The sequence below is a fragment of the Cornus florida genome, unplaced genomic scaffold, assembly GCF_030987335.1.
Source record: "Cornus florida cultivar Cherokee Brave unplaced genomic scaffold, ASM3098733v1 CherokeeBrave_3.0.0_Hap2_Chr03, whole genome shotgun sequence".
Lineage (NCBI taxonomy): Eukaryota > Viridiplantae > Streptophyta > Magnoliopsida > Cornales > Cornaceae > Cornus > Cornus florida.
Window position 1 is genome coordinate 3,336,565 of NW_026775573.1, and position 23,963 is coordinate 3,360,527.

A 23,963-nucleotide genomic window follows, 5' to 3' on the forward strand; every position below is an offset into this window, starting at 1 on the left:
TTATAAAAAGAGTTTCTATAAAACTATAAAATATTTATTAATTAAATATCACCATTTTCAAATTACCTAATAAAATTTAAATTACAAAAATAGTTTTTATAAAAAGAGTTTCTATGAAACTATAAAATATATATTAATTAGTATAAAAAAAATCTATATTATTATTAAAAGAGTTTATATAAAATTGTAACACAAAATATAAAAAAATATATATATTTATTAATTAATATAAAAGTATTTTTATAAAAATAGTTTCTACAAAAACATAAAATATTAATTAATTAATATAATATAATTATTAATTTATATAAAAAGAGTTTTTATAAAAGGAGTTTATGAAAAGAGTTTCTATAAAATTTTAAAAATTAACTAATAAAATTCAAATTACAAATTACCTAATAAATCTATTTTCTATAAAATTCTATTACAAAATATAAAAAATATTTATTAATTAATATAAAAAGAGTTTCTATAAAACTCTAAAAATTACCTAATAAAATTGAAATTACCTATTTTATCTAGTTTTTTCTATAAAAAAACTATACTATTATTTAAAAACTCTAAAAATTACCTAATAAAATTTAAATTCCCTATACTATTATTAAAAGAGTTTCTATAACACAAAATATATATATAAAAAAAATATTAATTAATAGATAAATAGTTTTTATAAAAATAATTTATATAAAAGTATAATTAAAATAATTAAAAAAATTAACACTTGGCAATGATTCATTTCATACATAAATAAGATATAAAAAAAAGATAAAGATTGAGAAATAAATAAATTAGGAATACTTATATTTTCAAAAAGTTATAATTTAGGAATTAATAAAATTATAGTTTGGAATAGTTTGTGGTGCCTCTTAAGTACAATCTAAATATTGTTGGTATCCTTTCAGATTTTCTAATATATCATACTTAGGATGATTCATCCATCAATGAAAAACTTTATTTTGTTTCTTTTGAGGTAACCATTATTACTACTCTTTAAACATTGTTGATATGAATTCATTTAATATCTGACAATATCATACAACGAAAACTATAAACAATTAATAAATATATGAAAAAAAAAAATCGATAAATTACGTGCCTTTTCTAGTATATATATACACACACGCGCGCATACTTGGTCAATATATTGGTAATATACAAAAAAATTAGTGAAAATTCATTATATATAGATTTTTTTTTCCCGGCAGGTAGAAATTCATCATACACACATATATATATACATGTGTATAATTTTAACCATATATCATAATTCATACCAATATAAACTTGCAAATGTAAAAACTTTCATATGAACATATATGGATATACATATCTACACATACAGTACATACAACACGATAGAGGGAAATTATGAAAAAACTAAATGGTTGCTTCATTAAATGGTACACCAGCAATCATTTTATTTATTTATAAAACAAGTGTAATTAATTGAACAAAAAATTGATGATTATCTCCGGGCATGCACCACAATAAAGGCGAATAATTTTTAGAAAGTACTTGATTTTAGGGGAATAATTTTTAATATTTTGGAATAAGTGTTTGGTGGGCATTTTGGACCTAAACAATAGTTATTGATGCATATGTAATTATTTTACTTAATTCAACCAAAGTAAAAAATGAACTTTTAAAATCGATTATTTTGTTATTTAAGGCTTCTAATTCTATGCAAGTCTAGTTTTTCCAAATATATATACTTTAAATTATATATCAAATAAAAAAATGATTGAAATAAACAATCCATTCCATTTCATTCCCGCAGATAGCATAAAAGTCATTTCAAGTCTGATAAACAATGCTACACTAATTATGTGCTAACTATTCTTATACGAAATATTAGTTAATTATTTGAATTTAATACTGTAATTCATTAAATTAACAAATCAAATATTAATTATGGCGAATGTGATGACCAAATATAATAAATAATGTACTACAAATATATTATATATCATTCACGTTGTTGATGAAAATATTAATCAAAATTGTTACTTAACATAATGTTTTATCATCTATAATGCGGTTTCATATTTATAAAATTATTCTCATTCTTATTATTATAATTTTTTTTCTTGAATTGAAAATAAAATAAGATAAATCCGATACGATTTCAATTACAGAAAATTAAAATAAAATTAAATAGGAAATATATTTCGTAAGTTATGTTTTATAGTATTTAATCGGCATATTAAATTTGAAATTAAAATTTTTTTTTTTATAAATTTTGAACTAAATTTTTTTTAATTTAAAATTTAACATTGTGCTCCAAAACATAACATTATTAAATCGGATTGAATCAAGCCAGGTCGTATCTAATGCGTTGACCTAAGTTGAGGAAAGGAAACTGCACGAAGCATAATTTTCGAATTGGGCTTTTACGACGGGGCCTATTTGCTGATTGGCCTTCCTCTCGGCGCTCAACTCCCACACTCCTCTCCGACTTCCGAAAACCCCCGATCCTCCGATTCTGTTGTCATTCTCTATCCGTCTGATCAATTTCGTTCTCTCTTTCAATTCACTCCAAATCAATCACTACAATTCAAAATCAACACCAAACGTACCAAACCATACTCAAGAACATTCTCGATCCAATCCCAAAGGTAACAACTTACATCTTATTTTCTCCGATTACTCCCTTCTCTCTCACTACGTGCTCTGTATATCACTTCAGTAATATTCATCCATCATTTGTTAAAGATGAATCTCTAAGTTGGTAACTGATTGGAAGAACATTGCCCAAGCTAGATCTGCTACTTCTTTCCATTCTCTGCTTCCATCGGAAATCGATTTGGTTCGAATGAGGTTCTTACTCTTTTTGCCTTTTGGTTTTCGAGTATTTAACCATTCGTTAAATTGTAGACAAATCGGAAGGAAAGAAAACAAGAATGATATTATAGATTGAATTCGTAGTCTGCCGTTTCAGTTGTTTAAGTAGACGTGTTAGGTTGAATTTAGTGGGGACTGGTGAGTTCGGCCAAATGGGTATTCTGGGTGATCTGAGGTGCGACCAGTTATGCTCATTTGGCGGGCTTTCTTTGAACAAAGTGGAGAGAATAAGCTGACCCATTATATTGACTGCTCTGTCATCCTTCAAACTTATTAATGCATCCGAGTTTGTTTTGTTTTATTTTATGGGAATTTGATTGGCAATTTGGTCTATTGTTGTGTTTGAGCTAAGAAAAATATATTTTTTGCAACTCAAGAGACTGATTTAATCACAACCCTCTCATGAGTGCATTCATCTGATTCGGGAAGTGAGCCCTATTCAGTCGGTTTGAACATAATTACCATTGAGCTAAAACTAAACTGGATTGATGGGTTTTTTCAACTTATTTCATTTTCTGTATATTGTTATATATGACTGGCAGTCTTTTTGAATTGATCTTGCCAATCTTCGATTTTCATGGTCTAAATATGCGCAGGTGAAGTTGATTGTATAATGAGTTTGTTGAGGGCTTACTAGGTTAAGTCAATAGTAACAATATTATGGAAGAAGAAGCACAAAAACTTGGGGAAGTTTCTTGGAAGGGTTCTGATATTAACAAAGAACGCAGTGGCAATGATGGAAGGGTAGGAACACGTGATGTAGAATATGTCAATATTAATGGTGGTGAAACAGATGGTATAGTAAGTAACAATACAGTTTTGCAAAGTGCTGATACTGTAACTACGGCATTGAATGATGACCAATTTGAGCAGGTTTCTTTAAAAGATAAAGAAAGTGTCGGGGATTTTCAGGGTGGTCATATAGATTTAAATAAACCTTTAAGTTCAGATAAATTGAGACACTCTTCTGGTGGGAGTGAAGAAGCCTATGATTTTTCATCTGGGAAATTTACTTCAGAGTTCGATTATTCCTCAGTTTCTGAGGCACCCCATGATCAATATAGTTCGAGCCCTGGGCCTGAGAGACAATCGGTTCATCACATCCGACAGTCATCCTCTTCGACTAGTATTGATTCTGCTAGTGGATATGCTCATGTTGGTTCGCCACAAAGGCCTAGGCTAAAACCCGTTTTGCCAAATGTGTCTCCAGAGCTCCTGCATTTAGTAGATTCTGCTATTATGGGGAAGCCCGAAAGCTTGGACAAGCTGAAGAATATTGTAAGTGGTGTTGAGAGTTTTGAAAATGGAGACGAGGCTGAGAGTATTGCTTTCTTGGTAGTTGATTCACTTCTTGCCACAATGGGAGGTGTTGAATCTTTTGAAGATGATGAGGATAACAATCCTCCTAGTGTGATGCTGAACTCCAGGGCTGCCATTGTAGCAGGTGAGCTTATTCCTTGGCTTCCATGGCCGGGAGATGTTGAGGGCCTCATGTCCCCCAGGACTCGGATGGTTAGAGGATTGCTTGCTATATTGAGTGCTTGCACAAGAAACAGAGCGATGTGCTCCATGGCTGGTTTGTTGGGAGTTCTTTTGCGATCAGCTGAGAAGATTTTTGTTCAGGATGTTAATTCAACAGAACAATTGGGATGGGATGGAACTCCTTTATGCTACTGCATCCAGTACCTAGCCGGACATACACTTAGTGTAATTGATTTGCATAGATGGTTTCAAGTCATCACAAGGACATTTACCACTGCATGGGCAGGTCGTTTAATGCTTGCTTTGGAAAAGGCCATTGGTGGAAAGGAGTCAAGGGGTCCAGCTTGCACATTTGAGTTCGATGGTGAAAGCTCTGGTTTGCTTGGTCCAGGAGAGAGTCGTTGGCCTTTCACTAATGGATATGCATTTGCAACTTGGATCTACATCGAATCATTTGCGGACACTTTAAATACAGCAACTGCTGCTGCTGCAATTGCTGCTGCTGCTGCAGCCAAATCAGGGAAATCGTCAGCCATGTCAGCTGCTGCTGCTGCCAGCGCACTTGCTGGTGAAGGCACTGCACACATGCCGCGGCTGTTCAGCTTCTTATCCGCTGATAATCAGGGTATGGAGGCATATTTTCACGCTCAGTTTTTGGTAGTTGAAAGTGGTAGTGGCAAAGGAAAGAAGGCGTCCTTGCATTTTACTCATGCATTCAAGCCGCAATGTTGGTATTTTATTGGTTTGGAGCATACATGTAAGCAGGGGCTTATTGGGAAAACAGAGAGTGAGCTAAGGTTGTACATTGATGGATCCTTGTATGAAAGTCGTCCCTTTGATTTCCCACGGATTTCCAAGCCACTTGCATTTTGTTGCATCGGGACCAATCCTCCGCCTACAATGGCTGGTTTACAACGTCGTCGTCGTCAATGCCCTTTATTTGCTGAGATGGGGCCTGTATATATCTTTAAGGAACCTATTGGGCCAGAGAGGATGGCACGTTTGGCTTCTAGAGGAGGGGATGTGCTGCCTTCTTTTGGTAATGGGGCTGGGCTACCATGGCTAGCAATGAGTGAACATGTTCAAAGTATGGCAGAAGAAAGTGCACTTTTGGATGCAGAAATTGGAGGAACCATTCACCTTCTGTATCATCCCAATTTACTGAATGGGCGCTACTGTCCAGATGCTTCCCCATGTGGTGCTACAGGTTTCAAAATCTTTCTCATCTTCTCTAGCAAAACTTGAATTAAATCACAATTCACAACCAACTTTTATTGGCACTGAGCATGATATCCTTAGCCAGCCCATTGTTGCTAACTTGTGATACTTTGAAGTACATTTTGATTTATACACTTAAGAAACCTTCTCAAGCTAAGAATACTTGAAGCTCATAAAAGTAGAATGAGAGGAGTAAGAAAATAATATCTACCTTTCTTACGTTCTTTCTTCTTATTCCCTCCTCACTCTACTCCTTTTTATTGATCAGACTCCAAATTAAATCAACTATATATATTCCCAATTGCCTGCTTCAAATGATTAAAATAAGTTTATGAGGAACTAATTAAATGGGCTTCAATTGTTTTTCTACAATGAGGACTCTGTAGACTTGTGAGCTAAAGCCTTGAAGTCCAGCTTGAATATCACTTGCATGCAACTGATAATTTTGTTATTGTTTCTCCATCATAGCATAAAAGAATTTGGAGGAAGGGTTTCCTATCTGTAATAAGTTTTTGTACGTTCAGGATTGCTTCGGAGACCGGCTGAAGTTCTTGGGCAAGTGCATGTTGCCACAAGAATGCGGCCCGTAGAGGCTCTGTGGGCCTTGGCCCATGGAGGTCCCTTGTCTTTACTTCCATTGGCAGTAAGCAATGTCCATGGAAATAGCTTGGAACCACAACCAGGAAATCATTCTTTGTCTTTGACCACAACTGCTCTTGCTGCTCCAATATTCAGAATTATCTCCATTGCTATTCAACACCCTAGTAATAATGAAGAATTGTGCCGTACAAGAGGGCCTGAGATATTGTCAAGAATATTAAATTATCTTCTGCAAACTTTGTCTTTGCTTGACGTTGGTAAGCGTGATGGAGTAGGAGATGAAGAACTCGTTGCAGCAGTTGTCTCGTTATGCCAATCACAGAAAAATAACCATGCTCTCAAAGTTCAGCTTTTCAGTACACTGCTGCTTGATCTGAAGATTTGGAGCTTATGCAACTATGGACTCCAAAAGAAGCTTTTATCATCACTTGCGGATATGGTTTTCACAGAGTCATCTGTAATGCGAGATGCTAATGCTATTCAGATGCTTCTTGATGGCTGCAGGAGATGCTATTGGACTATTCGCGAAATCGATTCAGTGAACACATGTTCTCTGAATGAAACAACACGGCCTGTTGGCGAGGTGAATGCTTTGGTTGATGAACTCTTAGTGGTTATTGAACTCCTAGTTGTAGCAGCTTCTCCTTCACTGGCTATGGATGATGTCCGATGTTTACTTGGGTTCATGGTTGACTGTCCACAACCTAATCAGGTAACATCATGTTGTTGAATATTTACATTTTTAATTACCAATATATGTATTTGGTACCTATTATATATATTTTCTTGGTAATACTTTATTTTTGTCGGTGACTAGAAGATTCGAGTTTAGTAATGAACAAGTGAGAGGAAAACTAGAACTAACGCCTGTTAATGATAAAATTTCAGAAGATGTATGTAGATCCGAAGATCACTGATTAGAAGAGGAAAAGTTATTTGCCTAGATGGTAAGTGACAGAGAGGACAACCAAAAATTATATGGAATGAAGTAATTAAAAAAATTAAGTATTAGAGGAGACATGGTCTATAATAGGAAATAATAAGAAAAGAGAACCCCATCCATTTGAGACAAGGCAAGGACGATGATGATAATGATGACTTTGTTTTGTCCGTTTTAAGTGTTTTTTTTGTCTAGTAATGCATGTGATCTACAGTTTTTTGTATGTTTGATCACCTCAGGATTCAGGAATGGTAGAAACAGGTGTGTAGTACTAATGTGTTTTCCTGGAGATAACACCCAGTAGTACCTCATCTGCTTTTCACCCCGGTGAAGCAAGCAGAAAATGAAGAAGTCTTCTTACGACAGTAAGAAAGACCAGAATTTCTCCAATCACCGTCGGAGCCTAGATTTCTATAGGGAAATCTGGGGGAAAGCCTTAGAGAAATATAAACCCTGATAATATCTCAAATTATATTGATTAAAACTTGAATGCAAAACATATAGAGGTCTGTCCTTTTTTATAAGACCACTATTAATGATACTTACTTCCCCTATACTGACTTTTGGACTACCCACAGAACATTTATAACAACTTCTATTCGCAGCATATATTCAGATTTCCACACCACAATTAATAGACTTTGACTAAACTCTTTTCAAGGCACCATTGACTGCCTCAATCTTGACAAAGGTACCATTAATGATTTGCATCATCCGGGGCAAAAAGGGGATAGCAATACTGTATATATGCATTGGACATTGTATTGTAAGGACAGCTCATTTTCTCTTATCACCTTTGTGGAGGGAATAAAACCCAACCAATAGGAATAAAACATTTGTACAAAGAGAGAACGAATGGCAGCCGGCCACATGGCGTGACCCATCACAACACGTGGCATGGCAGTGCAAAATTCAAATAAAGTCAAAGGCAAGATCAAAGGGAGTGTTGCCTGATTCCCTGCAAATAATCTGTAAACATAAGGGCAGATGTAACAGAGCAAATGAAGCTTGTATAAATAGACAATAGCATGTACCTAGAAAGGCATCAAATATTAGAATTATTGAGCTCCAGAGGCTTTGGCCTAAGCAATAACATAATTCTGAGTGTTCATCTTGAGTGTTTGTTTGTGAATTTTTTTACTTTCAATTTTTTGCACATACAACCTTATTCTTTAATAGGTTGTTAAATATTATTGAAGTTACCCTTGGTTGTACAGTCTCGTTCTTCTCCTATGGCTTGTCACTTCCTTGTAGTTATACAAATATTGGTGGTCAAAATTAATGGGCTAATTTTGTGTATATGTTAAACAAAAAAGAGTAATAATTTTGATAAAGGTTTTAAGAAAAAATTATTGTGTGAATTCATGCACTGAATGCAAGTTTATTGATCGGAGAAAAAGAAGATAAATTAAATATATAAAAATTGAAAAGTTACTTTAGTTTTCAGCTAAAGAGACATATTGATCATCAATGTACTCTTTTTATCGAGTCATGGAAAATCTGTTGATAGTTAAAGTCTAAAAAATTGGAGGACGGTCTCCTCTTAGAGAAAGCACCTCTGTAGAACATTAATAATTTGTCTCTCTCTTTTCTTTGAGAAAGTCCAAATATAGCTAAAGGTATTTATGTTAGAGTTTGGCCCTCCTTTTAGTCAATGCCTTCAATGCAATGAGTTCGAGTGTCCAAATAAATAGATGACTAAAAGCTTTAAATTAAATCAGCAATTGTAAGATTCTTCTGAAGCTGGAAGAAAAAGCTACTTTAGGACTGTGGTATAGGTCAACTTAACTGGGAAACTGTCTTGGTCTAATTGATTTCCTCTACTCTTAGTTTGAGTTGAAACTAGCTATAGAAGTTGAAGATTGGCTCTAGTAGCAATCCTCTCTTGCTCTTATCAAAGAGGAGAGTTGTATTGTGATGCCATACTTTGTAAATTCCTTTTGAACAGTGGTGCCATGATAGACGTTGATTGCTATAATCATGGAAGGCTAATTTACATCTCAGCGTGCTTCACCTAAAAAAGAGAGTGCAGAAATCCTGTTTTAGCTGTTGCACTCATGGTCCTTTTTTTAGTCTATCGTCATACATCGTCCTAGCAGTTAAAAATCACTTCTGAATTTGACATAATCTTTAGTGATGTTCTCTGATAGGTATGGGCAGTAATTGTTCCATAATTGACTACCCGCTCCAAAAGACCACGTGTTATAGATCACCATAATGATACCTTAGCTGACTTTCTTAACCATTTTCTCTTGAGTCTCACTCATAAAGTTATATGTTGAGTTGCTAAACCTTTTCCTCCAATCCTTGGTGGATCTAGTCCGTATTAACTAATTGATACTTAAATTATCTCTTGCATTTGACTCCATTGAAATTTCTTCCAAATCATGTCCAACGTTGTCGGAGCAAATTGCATGAAGAAAATATCATAGGATGTATCTAACAAAAAAAAAAATAAAATAAAATTTAGGATGTATATGGGAGAAGAAGGAGCGAATTTTAGCATGTTGTGCTGATGTAGTTTTTAACTTTTTGATAGATTGTGCCACTTTGCCAATCTTGTTCATCTCACTCTACTACTAACTGCCGGACTTCTTCCTACTTATTTGTTTATTTATTTTTGGTTAGTCACTTTCTGCATAATTAAGATCATTCATTGTCTTGCAAATTTGTGTCCATCTCTTGAAGAAACTTCTCCAACTCTAGAAAGAACACTTTAGCCAATTTGGTTCCATAGCCTGTCATTGCCTCAAAACATCTGAAAATGAAAGAGCATCTTAAGACAATGTGAAATGCATTACAGACCCAAATCGATCTATTTGCCTTAAAATTATTTAGTTTTAGAGATGATTTTTCTGAAGGATTCATTCAACGTGTTTTCATTTCTCTAATTTTGCTATTTGCAGATTATCTTAAATGTTGAGGTGTTATACCATCAACAAACATATTTTGGAACATGTTAATATCATAAAAGTGGTTGTGCTTCTCAGTAGCTTTCTAATCTAACTATATTATGTATGATGCTATTTCTAGAAATTATTCACTTGCTTTTTATTTATTTATTTTTCCTGGCATGAGTTTTAGATTTCTTTGGCATTTGGAGTATGCACTTTATGAGCTTGCAATTAAACACAATCAGGCGCCATAAAGCACAAGATTTTAAAGTAGATTAATCTCTTAATAATAACAATAATAGGATGGTAATAATTATCATTGTTATTTTTTCCACTTGAAGACTTCATTGTCAGAGAATTCTAACGATTCTATTGGAATATATTCTATAATTCTTCTCTTCCAGGTTGCCAGGGTGTTGCACCTGATCTACAGGTTGGTGGTGCAGCCAAATTCATCTAGAGCTCACACATTTGCAGAGGCATTTATAGCATGTGGCGGGATAGAAACACTTCTTGTCCTGCTGCAGCAGGAAGCAAAGGCCGGAGACTATGATAACCCAGATTTTTCAATTGAGAATGATGAAACTGTGTCATTCACCGGATCTGAACTGGACAATGGTAGTGTGGTTTTGGGAAGTAGTCATGGTGATGATTTACGATCCTCTGAGGAAAAGGAATTGAGTTCCCATGGAAAAGATTTTGAACACAAGTCTTTCAATAGCGGTGGCAGCATTGTTGGTCTTTCCAGAGGTGCTGATATTGAAAGGATGGCGTCTGCCTCTGAGAGCCCTTTGATAAAAAATCTGGGTGGTATAAGCTTTTCTATAAGTGCTGACAATGCACGGAATAATGTCTATAATGTTGACAAAGGCGATGGTACTGTTGTTGGGATCATTAGAATGTTAGGTGCTTTAGTTACATCTGGGCATCTGAAAATTGGTTCACACGCCCCTTTAGATTTGACAAGCAACCTTCTGGGTTTGCTTGAGGGAGGTGGTACGATGTTTGACGATAAAGTTTCTCTTCTACTTTTTGCTTTACAGAAGGCTTTTCAAGCAGCGCCAAATAGGCTTATGACCAGCAATGTGTACACGGCTTTATTAGGCGCCGCGGTATGATATCTACTGTTTCTTGTCCTGCCTATCCCTTCTGCTCTGTTTATAAATAACATTACTGATAAATGCAATATAAAATTTGCAGTTTTTTTTTCCAACTCTATGATATGGTTAAATCTATTTATGGGATTCCCCCCTCCCCTTTTTTGAGGGTGGGTGGGGCGGGGTGATGAAGAGAAGCGGTTGAAGGTGTTGATTGTTTAGTTTCTATTGATGCCTTTTGTATGTTTTATGTTAAGGAAATGAGGCAAGCATACACCATCTTATTTGCATTTCATGTATGTATTGTTTGCTGAAAGTTCTGGGTTATAAATTTAGTTAGAGTATGTGATTCGTGTTTTGCCTCCTAATCCTCATTACTTTGAAATATGTATTTTTTTATATTTTCAACTATCATGGGTCTTTTTTATATCATTTTAAGATATTGTTTTCATTTTCAAAATCAAGAAACAAAAACAATCAAGATTTTGGAAAAAACTTGTTTTTAGGCCATTTTCTCTTTCTGATGGACTCTTTATCTTTTGAGAAAGTGGAGAACTAAATGTTTCTCGAAAGCAGTAGATTTTCAGAAAGCTTGTGAGAAATGTTATCCACTTCTTCTGTCATTTTTTTAAAAATCTTCTCACACTTGAGATATTCTTCATATATACGAATATTGCATTCTTTGAGTTTTTTGGCATATCCTTGTTATTGTGTTTTCATTGTTAATTTCTTTTAGGTTGCCTATTTCTTGAATATCAAATTTGATTGCTTATTGAAATTCACATGATATCTTTAAACGAGTTCTTGAATTTGTAAAGCTGATATGCAAGAGGAAGTTCTTGAATTTTGCATGTTACTAGTTTTAAGGGCCCTTTGCTTGGTAGATGGTAAAATGCTTGGAGTGCCAAGCGTGACAATGCTGGTTTGAGTCTAAGATTGGGTTTCTATCCAGTTTACCCCTACTCATCAATCCCACTCTTATTATGCATCATTATGGCAAATGTCAGACTGGTTAGCTGGACAATCGAGACCTAGAACAAGTACCATTTATGGTTTAGCAGAACATCCATAACGTTCTAAGAGCAAAGTAGAACTTATAAAAAGAAGTTAAACTTAGTATATGCTTCCATTAGCACTGTTTTCAAACGTGAATGGTTCAGCGACCCTGCAAGAGAGACAGGTTCAAAGTTCAATGATTTAATGGATTTGGACTATGACCTCAGACTGATAACATCTATTATAATAATAAATAGTTAAAAATTTACAAATGTAATATGAAATTATGTAGAAAGAGAGAGTTTCACAAATATGAACAACTATTATTATTATTATTTTTTGATAAGTAAAATATGAACAACTATTATTGGAAAGAGAGAAATTAAAAAAATACTGAAAAAATCTATTATACAAACAATTGGACTAAACAGGAGAGTGGATTTTGAAAAATGATATGATTGGATTCAAATAATCTGTTCTAACAGGGATAAGGGTAGTGAATGAGTATATAGGGTCTTCTTGTACTTAATAATGATGAACAAACTGCGATGTTCAGTAGTAAAAGCTTCAAGACCAAAGTATATTGGGTCTTCTTGTATTTAGTAATGGGTAAAGTCCCCTAAACTATGTTCGAATTTGCAAATAACCCCCCTAAACTATATTTTGTGCATAATACCCCTTGAACTATCACATTTTGTTGCAAAATGCTCCAATGCCTAAACTATATTTCATTAAATGACCATAATGCCCTTTCTTATTGAATTACACTTAATATATATATATATTTGAAATAAATTATGAAAAAAATTCATATTAATTTGATGACATATTCTCCATTTAATTTGCATAAATTTACCTTTAATTTTTGAAATTAATTGTTTAAATAAAAATCTTAAGTAGAAAATTTTAAAACAATGTAATTAATTTCTTAATTTTTCATGTATATATTACTTTAAAAAGAAGGTATTTTTTATTTAAGTGATTTATTAAATTTTCATCAATATATTATATGAAAAAGAACTGGGTATAATAAATTTATTATAAATAATAAAATTTTAATAATAAGTTAATCATTTTAGAAAATGGTTGTTACAAATCTATTTATTTTTTCATTTTTATGATAAATTGAAACTAATAATAAAATTAAGGTAAATAGTATAATTAATATTTAGATAAGAAAAAATATAATGAAAATAATTTAATAAGAAATGACAAATTTAATGAGAAAGGGTAAAATAGTCTTTTGCGATGAGTTTGTCCTTAATTGCAGCAAATCAATAGTCCAGGGGGGCAGTTTTTAGTTCAAGGGGGTTAGTTGCAAAAGGGCAATAGTTGAAGGGGTTTTTTTTGCACTTTACCCTTTAGTAAATTAAGAGTGATGAACAAACTGTGATGTTCACTAGTGAAAGCACAAAGTTGACGTTGTATTCCCTCATTTTGATAACCACAGGGAAGGGGCAACAGGTTCAAGACTCAATAATCATATGATGTAGAATAGAGGAAACAATGTAGAAGTAGCTTTAAGAATGTCGCATTAACGATCTTTCTCATCTAGACAATGAGATAGATGACCCATGTTAGAAATTCTGATGTATGGACTTACACTCTTAGCGAGGGAGACAATGCACAAAGGCAAAAACATTGTGGTATCCGGAAGGGCATGCCACGTTATGGGTTTATGTGACATTGTTTGTAGCTGGATGGTTTCAAGCAGCTGTGTAAATTTATATTTTGTAGTGGTTTGAACCCTTGGTTCTATTTTGCTCTTAGAATGTTATGGATGTTCTGTCAAGCCATAAAAGGTTCTTGTTAATAGTTATAGGTCTCGATTGTCCAACTAACCGGTCTGACATTTGCCATAATGATGCATAATTAGAGTGGGATTGATGAGTAAAGTGGTGCTTCTGCAGTTTTTTGGTCCTAGTTGTTTGGGTTCAGTGTGAGGGTGGCCTCGGCGCAATGGTAAGATTGCTCCATTGTGACACGGAGGTCACAGGTTTGAACCAAGGAAACAACCTCTCTGCATGTGGAGGTAAGGCTACGTACATTTGACCCTTTCCAAACCCCACAATGGCTGGAGCCTCGTGCACTGGGCTAGCCCTTTGTTGGGGGTTAGTGATATTATTTTAAACCATTATTTACCTTGTTTTTGACACTTCCCATGTTCTCATACTTATCATCCTTCTCTTCTTCCTTGCTACACTCCCAATATATTTATTTATTTATTTTTATTTCTGTTGCATTTATTAGTTTTCGTTCCATATATTTTTTTGATAAGTAAGATTTTATTAAAAACGCTCAAAAGGGGAGCGAAGCCCAAAGAAACAAAAGGGCCAAAGGGCACCTTAGACCTTCAGAGAGGCCAAGAAAACAATAATTTCCCAATATGTTCTCTATTTTTTGCTTAACAGTTTGTCGCATCAAGCATGGCTAATTTAAAATATGATATAACTTGTCTACAATTTGACTTGCCTTTGCAAGATCTTTTTGAATCCATCCCTCATTATAAAAAAAGATCAAAATTTTATAAAATGTTCTTTTTAATATGTCTTGGTCATCAAATATCAATTCTCTTCTCCCCTACTCCTTTATCTTATTAAGCTAAAATTACATCACATACACTATGATACAAGGTTATCTTTGTAGCCTCTTTATGGTCCTGTTCAGGAATTTAAAGGGCTTCCTTTGAATCTTATAGTGGGTGATTGGTTGTTGGTACGCTCCTATAAGACTTGCAACTTCTTGTCAAATGCATGTGGGTAGCTTCTCCTAGCATGGTTTTATGAACGGGGGTGTATTAGGCCTACGTAATGGTATCGAACACCGTGGTCATGAAATTTTCACGACCTTGCATTTCATGACCTAACAAGCAGATATAGAATTTTTAACTTCAGTATCTATTAAATATGATTTTTTAGTGAATTTTGATGATTATTTAAAGGTGATTTAATATGAATTTTGGTTCTACATTGTATTTTTATTTTAAGCCCTGTCATTGGTAGTTTAAACATACCAATTTGAATATTTACTCATAGAAGTTAATATATGTTTACACTTTGACAATGGGAATAAGAGATGCTTCTTCTCCTTTCTGTTTCAGATAAATGCTTCTTCAACAGATGATGGGCTGAACTTTTATGATTCTGGCCTTCACTTTGAATATTTAAAGCTTTTGTTGGTTCTTCTTCGTTCACTTCCATATGCACCAAGGGCATTGCAAAGCCGAGCAATACAGGTATTTTCTTCTGACTTTCCATTATTAAATATAGGTAGTGTTTCTGTTTCAGTTGTACAAAGTTTTACTGTGGCATTTTGAATTTGAAATATTTGCATATGTGCATCCTTAATACTGAGGTGAATTTGAGACTGCAAAATGCAACAATTTGCTGATTTTGATTTCATATATGCCTTTCTATTTTTGTTTTTGGCCAGCAAAATAGATTGAAGGTTGTGGTACTACATTCCTTTTTATGACAAAATGACAAATGAAAGATAATGCGTTGTCAATATGGATAAGTTTTATTGTCACATGATATCCTGTCATTCTAGTAGATGCATATATCAAACATGAGATTCTGGACATCCACTACTCGTTTCCGAGTTCAATTAATTAATATGATTTAGATGCAAATTATTGGCTTTCCTTACCATGGTCCTTTCCTTATGTTTTCCTTTCTGTTTGATTTCAGGATCTTCTGTTTTTGGCTTGCAGTCACCCAGAAAATAGAAGCAGTCTTATTAAAATGGAGGAATGGCCTGAGTGGATTTTAGAGGTTCTTATATCCAATTATGAGGTAATATTACCTATACTCAATCTGAAATGTTTTATGTTGATCGTGTTTCTCCTTTGGCAGTTGCAGTTTAAACTACACATCATTAGTTGGGTAAAAATGTTGTGGTCTTTGGCCGTGAGAGTGGTTATCATCTAAAATTTTTGCCTTCAGTTTTTTTAATTGTTGTCCTTGTTCCAACAGATTCGTGCATGTAAAGATTCAAATTATTCAAGCTTTGAAGATGTTGAAGACCTCATACACAATTTCCTGATAATTATATTAGAGCATTCAATGCGCCAGAAGGATGGGTGGAAGGTTTGTTCTTTCATTTTTTTTCATTGATTTTCATCTTTTCAATGTTTCCCCTTTTGCTCTTTTTCCAGACAAATAATTTTTATGCCTTTTCTGTTAGGGTTAAATGCTTTGACACCCCCTCAGGTTTGCTTTTATTTCTCTCAGATCAAAGTTGAGCAAAAATTGCTTTGACACCCCCTATGAGAACTAACACCCGTTTGTTTTTTAACAGAGAATATGCTTTTACCATTCTACTCATACCTTAATTTGTTAACATATAAAAAAACAAATAGAAAAAGAAATTTCTATATTTTTTCCCTTTAAAGTACACGTCAGTAATACAGAGTACATTTAATGTTTGCCTTTCCATAATAAAAAATTAAAAATAGATATACATTCAGTAGTCTTCTTTTGCGATGTTGTTGCGACAAGCTCCTTTTGTGATGACGGAGAGGAAGACCAACGGCAATGGTGACGAAGCATCGAGAAGATGAAACAAATGGTCAGAAATGTATTCCGATGTCCACAATGGCGAATGGCGAGCAAACTATGGCACAAGGCTCGGTTTCGACAGCGAGATGTAACGACTGTGGTGGTGAATCCGGCGACTGGTTTCCGGTGAATGCTTCTACTAACGACGACGCTCAATGGCTAACTGGTGGCATGTATTTGTTTTTTTGTTTTAGGCTTGGATTTTCGGCAAGGTTCAAGGTTGACGTGAAACTGGTGTGTCTGATTTGATGTGCTTGTTAAATTGGGTTTGCAAATATGGTTATAATGACTCAGGTTTGCGATTGGGATTTTTGGTTGTTCAAGTTTTGAATTATTGTTGTTTAGGTGGTTGGTTTCTTCGCAACAGTAGGTACTGGTACGTTTCCAATCTAAAACCTAAACAATTTCGAATCACTTTCAAAAAACTATCAATTACACATACAAGTGTGTATACGTATATATATATATATAAATCTTGCACAAGCTGATCGCAACAACGAAAAATGAAAAATTGCCGAAGAACTACTGTAATCCTTGAGATCGTGATGTAGACCTCAAGTACTGACAACTAAGTCGGATTTGGTTGTGAATTACGGTTTGAATTGGATTGATGGGATGGGTACATGGGATGGCCATTTTGAATAGAGGGTGAAAGAAGAACTAATGGATTGTAGAGTGTAAATGGTGAAATTAATACATGAGAGCTAAGAATGATCAAGGATAAAGACAATGGTGCGGCTGAAATATAACAACAGCACTCCATTTTTCTGCAATAGCGTATGCATATATATATATATATATATATATATATAGTGAACTGGAGATTAGATATATGCCACACAAAAGCCGTAAAAAATATAATAATTAATTGAGGGGTAGTTTTGGCATTTTATTTTTTACATTAGTTGCCTGTTGACATGGTTGACAGTCAACTAACAGAAGGGGGTGTCAGGACAAAGTTAACCAAACTTGAGGGGTGGTTTAGGCTGTATTTTCCTCTAGTTTCATCCGTGAGCAATAAAGGCAAACCTGGAGGGGTGTCGGAGCATTTAACACTTTGTGTTATTATTGATTTAGACTTCAAAGCCACTTAATTTTGCTTGCAATTTTCATAGTCTTTCAGCAGCTGGATGATTTTGTTACTTGTGTAATTCTAAAAACTCTTCTCTTTTGACTCAATGTATATTTGATGCGGAGAGAAAATTTCAGATTTCCAGTTTGCTTTTATTTTACTCTTGGTTGGTCTGTGAAACATTCTTGTAGAATCCTTAGAAATCTGTTTTTGGAAATCTTTTGTAAAAGAGTTTTGAGAATTGACAAATTCAAACTCCATTAAATTGTAGAGGAGGTTTAAATTCTAGAGATTCTAGTGCGGCGGAATGTTGGCTTGGATTTTCAATTTATTTATTTTTTTATAAAATAGCAATTAGATAAAGGAGGAAGCTAGGTACAAGAGAAAAGAGGGGCATACCCCCCTATGTACAGCAGGGAAGAGCAAAAGAAAACCAAAGAAAAGCTAGTTACAGAATAGACATATTCCAGCAAGTCTGAAAGCTACTGCAAGCATGAGAGTCTTCCAAATTAGTACCTTGAACATCTTCATCCTCATATCATCTAGCAAACCTGAGAAGAACAGTAAAAAATCTTCTGTTGTTTCTCTCCCTCCATTAGTGATAGACGTGCAGCAAAGGAAAAGTTTGTGGAGCTGGCCTTCCCATGATTTTCCTGTAAGATTAGAAGCTACCCATTCCAACAGGAAATGAGGTTACAGTTGCTTGGCCATATTGATTGCATCCTTAGCTGAAGGGCATTCCAGATTTTGTTTGAGAATTGGCATTTGAAGAACAAATACTGGACGGTTTCAGTATCCCTTCTGCAAAGGATACAAGTGCCATGTTGAATGATAACTTTTTGCTTAAACAAATCCATAGTTTGGAGCTTATTCTTGGATTTTCATTCTTAAAAATACTGACCATATTAGTTCTCAATTTTAGGGATGAAAATTGAACCAGGCTCTGCACCAAACAAGCCACCCCTATCCAATTCCTGGGCTCGCTTTTTATATCTTGGGTGCACTCCCCTTTTGTAGCACTTGGACTATGATAATCAACACTCAAACCACACACCATCTAGATATATGATGATGTATGTGATAGAAACAAAAACTAGCAATCAACATTGCTAGAATGCACTCAGTATGCTTGTATTATCTTTGCCTTAGGTTTGTGTCTATAATCTGAGCATAGTACGGTGTTTATATATAGTTTAAATGCGCAATAGGGGATTAGGATTGCATAGTGTTTAAGTTTAATTGGAAACGGAAACTCACAACTTGCAATAATTGAGACAATTTTCTATCATTCGGAACATGAACAGTGGCCTTCATTGGATCCCTCGGTCAATTGATTGAAGAAGCCCTGTCCTGATTGTATTAGGATTTTAAATTTAGGAACTTCCACAAACACTTTTATGCATTCTAAAAGGATTTTTATAGATTTTAACATATAATTTAAAACCCCCACGAATGCATCTGAAGATTCTGAACACGAATCCCTAGTTTTGGTGAGTGCATAATTGAGTTGTAATTAGCTTTTTCACCTTGTAGCTTGAATTGCACTTATGCCCTTGCACAGAGGTAACTCAACCACCTAAAACTAACTTTTGAAAGACTAAATAGAACCTAAAAACTAAAATAGACTCCAACTTTAGAACAAAATTTTCCAACAAAGTACTACTGACCTAACATTTAGTGTTTAAACACTGGAGAACTGGATCACTTTCCTGGGTCTTGCAGTTGTAATTTAAAATTTTTAAATCTGAAATACATAAAAAGTATAGTAGTATTGGAAAATCAGAATTCAAAAAGATTGAAATTTTAGAAAGAATATTTATATCATTTCTTGATGAAGTGGTTTAGTTTTAGAGTCAGATTGTTGTATTGTCCTACTCCTAGTCAAGGGCAGCCAACCAAGTCAAGATTGTGACACATGAACTCTGGTTTCTCTCACTCTCTCTCGGTAAGGTAAAATATTTCTCTGGTTTCTTCTGGTTAATCCCAACTGAAGATTGTGACAGATGAGCTCTAGTTTCTTCGGGTGATCCCACTCAGAATCCCTTTTGTTTGACTAAATTGTCTGATATTTATGAGTTTTCCACGCATGAATTCTATATCCTTCAGGTTTTTGATTCCTTTAATTTTAGAATATGTTTACTTGTCAGTGGTAGTGTGGTGTTGTGTGTACTTGGTAGTGGGTGTCTCTTTGGATTGCTGCCACCTGACCATTCTTTGGGCATCTTCTATTTTTCTATAAAACATGATCTATTTTCACGTAATTTTGTATTCGTTGTGATATACTGATCAAAATTTCCAAAATTTGAAGTTTGAACAATAGCGAAACTTTTGATTTTCCGTGTCATGTACCATAAACTCACATATATGTGCTAGATGGTACCCCACGGTGGTATCATATGCACAATGGAATGCATATTGTGAAATTGTGTGTATGATAGAGATAGAGATGGAGAGATAGAGAGATAGAGAGAGAGAGCAGAATGTTAATTAGAGGCGCAGCCCTCTGTACTTCATTATCTTCACCCTAAAAACATAAGAGGGTATTTATACAATACAAGAAAGGCCTATTTACATAATGGCCACAAACCCTATATCTAATTACAATATGACCCAAGCATAAATACATATATACATGTAAGTGTTCTAACACTCCCCCTCAAGCTGGAGAATATATATCATATAATCCCAGCTTGGAACAAATCGTTTTTAACCGATTATGACCAAGAGCCTTAGTAAACATATCAGCCAATTGATCTTCAGACTTCATGAATGGAGTAGAAATGTTCCCACTCAATATTTTCTCTCGAGTGAAGTGACAATCAACTTCAATATGCTTGGTTCTTTCATGAAATACCGGATTGGAAGCAATGTGAATAACTGCTTGGTTATCACAAAAAAATGGAATAACTCACTAGAGGTATGGGCCATCGCCCTGTACTCTGCTTCAGTGCTAGACCGTGCTACAACTGTTTGCTTTTTACTTTTCCATGTAACAAGATTTCCACCAACAAGTGTACAATAGCCTGTAGTAGATCTCCTAGCTGAGGGAGAACCAGCCCAGTCAGCATTTGTGAAACCTGTCACATTGAGATGACCTTTAGATTTATATAGTAATCCAAAACCCGGAGCTTGCTTGAGATATCGAATAATTCGAAGAACAACATTCTAATGTGGTACTCTAGGAGCACTCATGAATTGACTTACAACACTAATTGCATATGGAATGTCAGGTCGGGTGATAGTGAGATAAATTAATTTCCCAACTAGACGTCAATATCTGCCATGGTCGTCAAATAAATCACCCTCATCAGGTAATAATTTTATATTTGGGTCCATAGGAGCATCAACAGGGCGACTACTTAACATACCTGTTTCTTTTAACAAGTCCAACGCATATTTCCTTTGAGATAGACTTATACCTTCCTTGGATTTAGCAACCTCAATAGCCAAGAAATATTTGAGTTTGCCTAGATCCTTCGTGTGAAACCGATTCTGCAAGAACAATTTTAATGTTGCAACGCCGTCAGAATTATCACCTGTTATAACAATATCATCTACATATACCACAAGAAATATAAAGCTAGTTTTAGTATGCTGGTGAAATATCGAATGATCTGTCTGGCATCTGTTAAGGCCAAAGGAAAGTGCCGCCTCGGAGAATTTTCCAAACCAAGCCCTTGGAGATTGTTTCAATCCATACAGGGCCTTTTAAAGACGACATACAGCATAACGAGACTCCCCCTGAGCAACAAATCCAGGTGGTTGCTCTATGTAAACCTCTTCATGTAAGTCACCATGTAAGAATGCATTTTTCACATCTAATTGGAACAACGGCCAATTACAATTGGTGGCAATGGAAATAAGGATTCAGATAGAAGAAATCTTCGCAACAGGGGAAAAAGTCTCATCATAATCAATACCATAGGTTTGGGTGTATCCCTTTGCAACAAGCCGAGCCTTCAATCTCTCAACAGACCCATCATGGAGATATTTGATAGTGTAGACCCACTTACAACCAACCGTTTTGGAACCGGGAGGTAAGGGAACAAGATCCCAAGTTCCATTATGATGAAGAGCATCCATTTCATCTATCATGGCTTTGCGCCAATCTGTATCAGACAGAGCATCCTGCATAGTCTTCGGAACAGTAGTAGTAGATAACGTGGATAAAAAACAAGAAAATGAGGGCACTACATTGTTATAGGAAACAAAGTTAGATATGGGGTGTGCAGTGACACGAGCGAATACCTTTACGTAACGCAATAGGAAAATCATCAGCAGTAGGAGAAGCCTCAATGGAAGTAGACAATTGGTGTGGGGGGGGGGGGGGGGGGGGGGTGCTGGTGCTGCTTGTGATCGACGACTATACACTTTAAGTGGCGGTGGCACTTGAGGTGGACTATACACTTTAAGTGGCGGTGGCACTTGAGGTGGTTGTGGTGGGTCACAGGGTAATGAATGTGACACAATAGGCAACGGAAGTAGCAGCTCGGTATCTAAAGACGAATCATGTGAAGAAAAATATGGAGTATCCTCAAAAAAGGTAACGTCCATGCACACAAAAGTACGACGAGTGCTTGGATCCCAACATTTATAACCTTTTTGAGTTCGAGAGTACCCAATAAAGGCACACTTAAGACACGAGGAGACAATTTATCAGCGTCGGGACGTAATATGTGGGCAAAACACACACACCTAAAAACACGAGGCGGCAATGCAAATAACGGCCGAGTAGGAAAAACAAAGGAATAAGGACATTTCCAATTAAGAACGGAAGATGGCATACGATTAATTAAATAACAAGCAGTTAAAATAGCATCGCCCCAAAATGCTTTTGGAAGATGCATATGTATCATCAATGTCCGAGCTATTTCAATTAAATGCCTATTTTTCCATTCGGCTACGCCATTTTGTTGAGGAGTATAAGAACAAGAAGCTTGGTGCAAAATCCCACGAGAGTCGCAAAAACTAGAAATAGCACCTTTGACATATTCCATGGCATTATCAGATTGTAAAGTGCGTATAACACAACCAAATTGGACCTCAATTTCTTTTAAAAATATTTGAAATATGGAAAATGCTCAAAACGGTCTTTCATTAAAAACAACCAAGTCATCCTTGAAAAATCATCAACAAAGGTAACAAAATAAGAAAAACCTGAGTGACTAGTGTTACAAGCAGGACCCCAAATGTCCGTATGCACTAATTCAAATAAAGAAGATAGATGATTAACAATACGAGGAGGGAAAGGCACTCTATGGTGCTTACCCAGCTGACAAGACTCACAATTTAAAGTAGACACCGACTCAAGGAAAGGTAAAGCAGACTTCAAATACCGCAACGAGGGATGACCTAACTGACAATGCCACTTGTATATAGACATCTGGGAATGTAAAGCAATAACGGAAGGTTTGCAATCCAAATAGTATGGCCATTTCTGTTAGTGCCCCCACCAATCGTCTTCTTCGTGTTGAGGTCTTGAAAGACACAAAATGAAGGATAAAATGTGACAAAACAATTGAGTGCTTGAATCAATTGACTTACATATAATAAATTAAAGGGAAAATTTGGTACTAATTGCACAGAGGATAAAGAAATGGATGGGGTTAGTTTAATTGTCCCCTGGCCAATAATGGAACATGTTCTACCATCAGCCAGAGTAACAAAAGATGAGGAACTAGACTTCTGAAAATTAGAAAATAGAGAGGCATCACCTGTGAGATGGGTAGAAGTCCCAGAGTCGATAACCCAAGGGGATGTTGAAGTCTGTAAATCGGACAAGCATGCAATATTACCTGATTGCGCAAAATTAACCACATCATTAGAATTGGGATGTGTCCGGTTGACCAAGGCATTGAACTCAGCTCGTGATAGTGATAGTGTCACGCTGTTAATAGTAGATGCGGGTGATGGTAATATAGAAGTCTGACCAAGAGCAAGGTTAGAGGAAGACACTGTTTGATTTGCCCATGCTGGTTTCCCATGAAGAGCCCAAAAATTCTCAACAGAATGGTTAGTACCCCGACAGTGGCTGCAGAAGCGAGTATCAGTACGTCCACGATCACGGCAACTGCGACCTCTATCACGGCCACTACCGCCATGAGAACTACTCGAATTTCCACCATACCCTCTGTTGCCACTAGGAGTATCATGACCTCTAGAGGATTGTGGAAAGATAGAAGGAATCATCATAGCTGAATTTTCTTTCACAGTGGGTGTCACATGTGATTGTTCTGAAACCCGAAGTAAGCGGGCATAAATGTT

At 35.3% G+C, this 23,963-nt stretch overlaps 1 protein-coding gene across 2 annotated transcripts in view; it reads left to right on the plus strand.

Annotated features, from left to right (window-relative positions):
- The first annotated feature begins 2,371 nt into the window (after positions 1-2,371).
- LOC132299083 (BEACH domain-containing protein C2) overlaps positions 2,372-23,963 on the plus strand; it is a 63,046-nt gene continuing 41,454 nt past the window's right edge. The window contains exons 1-7 of one of the 2 annotated variants that reach the window (XM_059795532.1): positions 2,372-2,817; positions 3,438-5,530; positions 6,066-6,853; positions 10,380-11,087; positions 15,169-15,303; positions 15,758-15,862; positions 16,043-16,156. In XM_059795532.1, the coding sequence (XP_059651515.1) occupies positions 3,502-5,530; positions 6,066-6,853; positions 10,380-11,087; positions 15,169-15,303; positions 15,758-15,862; positions 16,043-16,156 (3,879 nt within the window). In that variant the 5' untranslated portion in view covers positions 2,372-2,817; positions 3,438-3,501. The remainder of the gene's footprint in view (positions 2,818-3,437; positions 5,531-6,065; positions 6,854-10,379; positions 11,088-15,168; positions 15,304-15,757; positions 15,863-16,042; positions 16,157-23,963) is intronic. The other variant, XM_059795533.1, reaches the window with a different exon arrangement.